At 37.9% G+C, this 8285-nt stretch overlaps 1 protein-coding gene across 5 annotated transcripts in view; it reads left to right on the top strand.

The window, feature by feature from the left end:
• MLH3 (mutL homolog 3) overlaps positions 1 to 8254 on the top strand; it is a 21006-nt gene extending 12752 nt beyond the window's left edge. For all 5 annotated transcript variants that reach the window (XM_027671824.1, XM_027671814.1, XM_027671806.1 and 2 more), the window contains 6 exons: positions 704 to 812; positions 3883 to 4042; positions 5266 to 5289; positions 5491 to 5572; positions 6861 to 7012; positions 7740 to 8254. In XM_027671824.1, the coding sequence (XP_027527625.1) occupies positions 704 to 812; positions 3883 to 4042; positions 5266 to 5289; positions 5491 to 5572; positions 6861 to 7012; positions 7740 to 7847 (635 nt within the window). In that variant the 3' untranslated portion in view covers positions 7848 to 8254. The remainder of the gene's footprint in view (positions 1 to 703; positions 813 to 3882; positions 4043 to 5265; positions 5290 to 5490; positions 5573 to 6860; positions 7013 to 7739) is intronic.
• The last annotated feature ends 31 nt before the right edge of the window (positions 8255 to 8285 follow it).

The raw sequence follows: 8285 nt of genomic DNA, 5'->3' as shown, positions 1-8285 counted from the left end.
GATAGGAAAAACAATGAAGAGGAAATAGAACAACATCAATAAGTTTATGTGGTTATGCTGGGAAGAATAAGACATGGTATGCAGAGTAAAGAGCATAGTTCATTTGGTTCCTTTTTAGCTGAATACTGTGCTTAAAGCTTAAAATTTCCGCAGTCTGAAACTGTTTGCAAAGGGATAATAGTCTTCTGTGTAAGCTCATTAGCCATTGGTTTCAGTGTTAAAAAGCACAATAGCCATCCATCAAGTACTTTAAAATCGTTGACCTTCTCTTTCATCAACAAATACTGCGTAGTTCCTGCAAAGAGTGTTCCAGGAACTCTGCTCTTTTTGGTCAGGTACTGAAAAAATTAAAGACTGAAGGGAGAAATGCTTAATGAATAGTATTTTAACTCCATTTATATTGGACTTTTCTGTCAAAAAATTGCTCCGAGTTGAACTAAATATATCAGCGGGTTTTTTTGCTATTTAGGGTGACTCTTTTTTGAAACTGGTGGGAAAAAACAAAGTGGCATTAACCAGCCCTTCCCCAGAGACTGGATGTCTGGGTTGTGACATTCCCAGTCCTCCACAAGTTTCAGGAGAAGGCATTCTGTGGTCACTTTTTAATCCAAGCAGGGGATTACAAGCCAAACCAGAGGGTCATTAAGGGTAATGCCTGCGTAAATATTTTAAGAGGGGATACTTCTAAATGCTTCATTCACAGATTCCTATGAGAAGGAAACTTCAGCATGTGGCAAGAAGAAAATACTGTCGTCCTCCATCTCTCCCCCTTTGGAGATTGAAGTTACAGAAGAGCAAAGAAGATTTCTACGGTTAGTAATGGCAAATAGCTCTAAATTTTTGGGGATGTCTCTGTTGACCAGGAGGATCTCTATGTATTGCTGGGTTACCATGAAGCTCAGGGCAGAAGTTGTTGATTCTTTCCTGAGCCAAGCCCAATTGGCTCTGTCTGTGCTGAGGAAAATAGATATGCTTCTTTGGCACGTTGTTACAACATCTCAAGTCAAAACCCTGTGATGTGCCATTTCTGTGCCTTTGTAATGTGCTCTGATTTCCCTGGGAAAATAAACCTTCATGTGTGGGCCAAAGCAGCCTCCAACAGTTCCTGCTGTCTGGGGCTCAGAACTGGGGAGTGCACAATGGAGTGTGGTGCCCATAGTGTCAACTTAGGTACTGATTTTACAGACAATGTATGAGAAGAGAAGGATGGGGTATGGAAAGTTTGTATTGTGAATCCTTCAAAAACACATTCCTTATTCATAGGTGCCTGCCAAGAGTAGTTAATGAACACTGTTTCCCAAATGTTTCAGAATGGTGGCCTCACTACTATTAGGATATTTAACTTTTGTACTGCAACAGTTTAGATACAGATTTGATGTTGGGCTGTTGAAGATCTATTGGACAGTAATCAAACTTTTTTCCCCCAAATCCCTGTCTGTCACCTGCCACATGCACTTGTGGGGGTTTTTCTCACTGCATTGTTTGTTGTTTACAGGTGAAATTCTATCAGGACTACCTCATTACTGTTCTTTTTTTCTTTTTTGGGATGCCTCTAGTAAATTCAACAGCTTCTAAATCAGACCTACTTAAGATTGTTGCCTGTTAAAATATACACTTGCTCCGTGTTGTTCATAGTTCAGTAATATTTAAATGTTTTTGTTGTTCCCACCTCTTAATGATGATCTTGCTAACATCACAATATTTGTAATGCCTTTTGTTCGACTTTGATTTATTTTTATGCTTATCTGTGAGTGTCTTCCATTTCTGATATATCTACTTTTGAGAATGGATGGCCAAAATTGAAGACAATATACCAAGTGAGGTTATCCCATTGCTTCATACAGTAGCTTTTTAGCTGTGCCCATATTTTTTGTTTATTATATCCACACCTGATATTTTGTCTGCTTTTTTGGCTACTGCTGCTTGCATGAACTGTGTATCTATTGATCATCATGACAGAGAAACACAGAGTTGTGGGGGTTATTTTTTTAATTTTTGCTATTTATGTAGAAGCCAACCAAAAGTAGAAATAGATTAAATTATACTGATAATTTTTATTTATTTTTCTTTGAGTGGTTTTTCTGTCATTTTTCATTATTCCTTTTTTGTTCATCCTACAGATTTCATTCATCGTTTTTCTACTTGTTTTAAATTCTGATTAAGTTCAACTTTGTCTCTATTCTCAGTTATCCTAAATAATTTCATGTTTTCTACAAATTTGCTTGCTTGACCATGTCCCTTTTCCACATCATTAATAAAGTCATGAAGATACACATCAAGATTCATGTTGAACACTGACCATCTGTTGCCAGCATACCTTCTTTCCGTAGTTGCTAAATCATGACAAATGTTACTTCTCCGTGCATGACGACTTTTTGCGTTCCTTTTTTTAGCTGCTTTTAAGAGGCGGCATCAAAGTGTTTTTGAAAGAGCTGATAAATTCTGAGAGCTACTTTTCTTCATCAGCTAAATCACAAATGTTCTACAAAAATCAGTAAGAAAGTACATCAGAAAGGCATTTTTTTCTTTTAAAGCCACTGGTTGAATATTCAGCACAGGGGATGCCAGTTGTGATTTTCAGTTAATGCTTAAGATAATTGATTGATAATTGATAAGCAAGAAGATTACTAGTGGTGGGCTATACTGGTGCTGGCTTACTAGTACTTTTATTGTGTGACTTAATAATTTTTTAGTATGTATTAGCAGTTCATCCCTTTGCAATCACTCTGTGAGACTATCATTACTAAAAGGTAATGAATTAAAAGAATAATGTAAAAATCTAAAGTCTGTTGTTATTGTTACTGGCAGACTATGACTGTATTCTGTGGTAAATTTTGATGTAATGAAATAAATTAACATGTCTAAAAGACCTTTCTCTTCAGCTATGGTTGCAATGCAATAGTTCAGCTGGACCTCTGGTTCACCTGCAGCTTTGGTTCTGTTTGTTGACTGAGCATTGTAGTAATGCATTGTTCTGTTGACTCTCTTGAACTTCCTTCTTTATTTTTCCCCTTAATTAAAAAAAAAAGCCCGATTGACTTCAATAGCTGCTTGGATTTTGTCATTTTCCTACAATGGGCTTTCTCTGTCTTTCTGTGCGCTCTTCTTTTTTTCGGTAGAATTACACAAGCCATCTCCATATGGAGGCTAATAATTGTATTATTCTTGTGACTGATCTTACTAAGTTTAGATTAACTTCTTCCTTTGTTCAAAGAATCTCTTTTCTAAAACTGACCTTTACCACCTTTGTTTTAAGTGAATATTCTCTGAATTAAGAAAATAAAGTATATATTCTTACAGTTGTTTTCATTTTGAAGATAAGTTCTCATCTGACTGTGAAGTCTCATTTTTGTGTGTATTTTTCCATCCACAGGTTGACATATGTCATCATTAGCTGGAGGTTGTTCTTCCCTGTGTTCTCTTTGCTTACGGAATATAAAGTTCATTAAACCATTATAAATTTCTTACAGTATTTTTTCCATTTTAAGTATTTGCTAATATGTGTCATTTGAAACCACAGTTGTTTTAGGTTAAAGCAGTCTTAATGCTGTGTAATTTTAATATTTGGAATGTTTGTGTGTTGAACCAGGCACCTTGTGCATCTTCAAAAAAGGTAGTTTTATAAATTTAGACATAAAGCTTCTCTCCAAATAATACAGGAACTCTTAGATCTTATGCTTGTGGAGCATGAAAAATACATGTTTGATTGGAGTGGGAAAACATGGCTGAATGTAGGCTGAAAGGGCAAAAGTACTTGGAATCTCATGATGCATGAATTTTGAGATGGGAAACTGTTACAGGAAGAAATATATGTGGAGTACAGAAATATTTACCTATAGCTACTATGGTTGATGTCTTATTTCTGGGTTTTTTCCCCCTCAGATGCTGCAACAAAAATTTGGTGGACTTGGGTCTTGAATTATTGTTTCCTGAGGGAAACAGCTCCTTGATTCTTGTGAGGAAAGTGCCAATGTGTTTTATGGAAAGAGAAGCCAATGAATTACGACGGAAAAGACAACCTATTACTAAAAGTATTGTGGAGGTCAGCTATGGATGTGGGTGAAGTTACAGTACTAGGTCTTGTTCTGTGTTATTGGCCCTGGGTATTACAGTATCTCTGTTAGGAGGGAGACAGTGGTGTCCCTTGGCAAATGCGAGTGCCATTCCTTTCAGTAGCTAAGTAGTCCCACAATGGAAATCACTGAACTATGACTGAAATGATAGTTTCATCCATGTTTCAGACTTGGATAGTGGAAAAGCTAAGAAAAATTATACATAGGACAGATGTTTCAACAGTTTACTGCTTGTGAATGCTGAATGAACAGTAAATGCTTGAAGGAACAGTAAAATTATTAAATTCTAACAAACGGTATTTATGTATCAGCAATATTAAAGTTCTTTTCTTGAAATCTCTCCATGGGCAGTGCAGCTTCCTAAAAAACACTGTTCCAGATGTTTTGCAGTGTGAGGGAGAAATTTCTGAACTGATTACTTGCGGTTTCCGTTGTAAACCGTCCTCCACAATCACAGCTGCTCTTAAACTTCTTAAAAATTGTTTCTGGAGTACCACATTCAGACATTGGGCTGAGTTAAGAATCTGTCCAATCTTGCCATACATCTCTTTTGATATGAAAAGAAGAAACAGAGAAGTTGATTAATTTGATTAAATTTTCTTTTTCAACCTTGCTGTAATCGCTAAGAACTCAAAATGCACTCTCCTGATGTGATTTGGGAGCCAAGAGTATCAGAAGTGGCAGAGGAGGGGATCAGGTGTGTGCATTACGAGCACTTATTCTTAGCTGATGCCTCAAGATCTCGTGAGCATTTTGGCAGATCTATTCTGCAGTCTTTTTTATTTTAATTAGGTCTTGATGCAGTTTTTCAGGATTAATTATGAATTCATTGCATTTTAGGTATCAGAAATTATATCCACATGGACTAGTTATTATCCAAAGAAGAAAGGGCAGCTATTCAAAGATAACATGCATTTTGTGGCACTCTGAGAGATGAGTTCCATTATGCCCATTCTGCAGATAGGAAAGTGATGCAGAGAGAAACCAAGTGATTAGTCTGAAGTCTGATAGGATACTTGTGAGAGGTCAGGACTTCCACCTAGATCTTTCACACTGTGGTCAGTGTACTATCAAAAGCATAATTTTTCCTGGTTCTGGCAGTTACACAGTAAATGATGCACAGATGTGGACAAAGTAGGGTAGAGGGATGAAAGGGAGAAATAACAACTGATACTACCTTTTTTCTTTTCAGGAGCTTATTCAAGAACAAATTGAGGTGAGTTGCTCTTTGCTTCTTAAGTTGACTCTAACAATCCAAAGCTTACTGCCTGAACCAAAGGGAGTGTGTTCAGCCTCAGGTGACAGAGGTGGACTAGATAATCCACTATCTTGTCCTCATTTTTAGTTGCCTTTGTGTTACAGTTCTTTGTTCTCATATTAAATGGAAAGTAAGATAATGTTCCCTTTCTGCTTTTAGCTAGTGCAGACCACAGGAGGAGGAGCACGAGGGACACTGCCTCTGACGTTTCTGAAGGTGTTAGCTTCCCAGGCCTGTCATGGTAGGGAAACTGTACTTTTCTTTCATTCTTCTCTTTCTTTTTTTGAACCTTTCTGTTTCTACACTACATCCTCCCTGGGACAGTGTTTTCAGGATGTGTTTGCAGATATAGCAGGAATACAGACTATGTATTTCTTAGGGATGAAGAGATAATAGTCTTATCGTGGACAGCACTGAGGGACAAGCAATACTGCTCTGATTTATTTGTGTACGGGCCTAACATACTTTCCAACCTTCACCTGAAACATAGGTAGAATACAGTTCTGAGATACAGTCATCTCTGTGAACTCTGAACCATTCAAATAACAGCTCTATGAAGTGCCAAGGGGGAATGTGCTGAAATCTGCTCGGAAGCAAGTGCGAAAGAAAACTTAGCTGCTCTTTCCAAATTTTTTATTTCCTTTAAGTATCAAAAGTGCTAGTTTAACTGTGCCTGTGACCTCTCAGGTACTTTTGGAAGGAGTGCAGTAAAAATTTACATGTTCTCAGGGACTGTCACTTTCCAGTACCTGGCAATGAGCAGACCTTAAAGGTGTAGACTGCAGTAGCTCCAGGCTCTTGCAGCAGTTCCTATGCTATATATAATATCAACAATATCGTGCTGTAGGGGTAAACATGAACCACAAGCATCTGTTTTCTCAAGTGTCACTGCATTCTACAATTGGCAGTCAATACATATTATTTTTTTTATATCTAAAAAAGTCCCATGGCTGGAAGGCAGACTGCAGATGGTCTTGTGCATCTGTGAAGGCTAAAGTTTGCAAACACCTCTAAAATGACTCTCTAATGTTCTGCTTGGATTTCCTCTGCATGCCATTAAGTGCTCACATATGGAAAAGGACTTACTGGCAGGGCTAGCATTTGGTCTCAGAAGTGATGCCTGTCAGTGGCAGCCACACAGAACCAATAAAGCCTGTGGAACTGATATTAGCTGCTGTCTTGGTTTAATACTTTTGGATATGTGAACTGGTCTTCAGCCATAACACACACAAAAAAGCAAAAAAGCCCACTTGCCTCCTATGACATCACCTGAAAAACCAAAACCTAATAATTTTACCATCCATTGGACGTGGGTTAGGTGAAAGTTTAGGCCATGGAAAGCTGATCCTTATGCATCAGGCTGTTTAATTGAGCCAAGCCCCAGGTCTGCCATACTGCAGCCTTTGGGTTGCCTTTGCAGCCTACCAGCTAATCTCTGGGAGATGCCTTGTTTTAGTAAAAACCACAGTTGTAGAGGGAAGTGGAATTCTTTTTGGCAGCATGTGCAAGAATTTGTATATATTTTTCAGGAGCTATTAAGTTTAATGAGCATTTGACTTTGGAGGAGAGCTGTGAGCTTATTGAAGCTTTGTCATCTTGCAAGCTGCCCTTCCAGTGTGCTCATGGAAGACCTTCCATGCTACCTCTTGCAGACATAGACCATCTACAGCAGGAAGAACAGGTACTGTGCTGGACACACCTCTGGTAATCTGCACTCTGGATTATCAGAGGCACATCACGTATGTGTGTTAGAACTAGAATAGGCCAGTTTGAAAACTCCTCCACTGGCTTTATATTACTTGACTTTTTACATATTGTTACCAGTCAGAACATTTTAGAACATAAATCATCTGTCCTGTGAACACTTTAGCAAGGATTTTACCATATATCATTTGAATGGTCACATTGACTTGAATAGTGTCCTTAAGGTTAAGCATACATTTAAAGTAATGGCAGTTTTTAAGTGTAAAACTTAGAAAGCATATGAATTCTGTTATTCTACTAGTGGCAAAGATGCTAATTTAAAAAAAAAAAGCCTACTTCCCCAAAGTTTAAGATGCTATAAAATGGGGAAAAAACAAAGGAATAGCAACACTTACTATAAAATCATAGAGTGGTTTGGGTTGGAAGAGACTTTAAAGATCATCTAGTTCCAACTCCACCTGCCATGGGCAGGAATGCCTTCCACTAGATCAAGTTACATTTAAATTTAAAACAAAATCATTACTCCTCCCTTTTGCTATTACTGTGCTTATTGTTATTAATTGGATCCTGTTGAAAGTCAGATGGGACTTTGAATTAGATATTAGAAAAACTTTGGAATGACAGTATTAGAGCAAAGAGTATAGAAACCTTGAAGCTCATTTACTCACTGATGATTTAGTGCTTCTTAATTTTTCTCCCTCCAGCCTAAACCTAATTTGACTAGACTGCGGAAGATGGTGCGAGCATGGCAGCTATTTGGAAAAAAAGGACCCTATTCAAAAAAAGTTAAGACTGTAAGCTGCAACCACTAGAAGTGTTGGTATGATCCATGAGCCTTGTTGTTAAACAATATCCTATGTGGACCCAAGTTCTGAGCCAGTGCATTCACCAAAGTTCTGCTCCAGGTACTGACCTAAGAAGCAGAAACCAGCTAGGAGAACATGGCAGGAGGAGCCCACCCCTTGTAGCCTGGAGAAGCATCTTCAACATTAAGGAATTGTGTTCTAAGTCTGGGCCCTATGTCAGTGCTTGACTCTTGGATGCAAGGAGTTGCAGAAACTCGCAGTTACTAAAGCAAAGCACTTTTTTCCTGCAAGCACAGCATGATTTTGCATAATAGAGAGAGGAATTGAATTTGTGTATTTTATGAAATAGTGTATTTAATGAAAGTGCTTTGAAAATTGGGAGGTATTTCTTAATAAAATTAATACTAAACTCACTCTTTGGGCTCATGGCAGTGGTTGGAATGA

This window comes from Neopelma chrysocephalum, unplaced genomic scaffold, assembly GCF_003984885.1.
Source record: "Neopelma chrysocephalum unplaced genomic scaffold, ASM398488v2 Primary Assembly neopelma1_24, whole genome shotgun sequence".
Taxonomy (NCBI): Eukaryota; Metazoa; Chordata; class Aves; order Passeriformes; family Pipridae; genus Neopelma; species Neopelma chrysocephalum.
The sequence above is the reverse complement of the archived record's forward strand: the minus strand, read 5'-3'. Positions and strand labels throughout refer to the sequence as shown.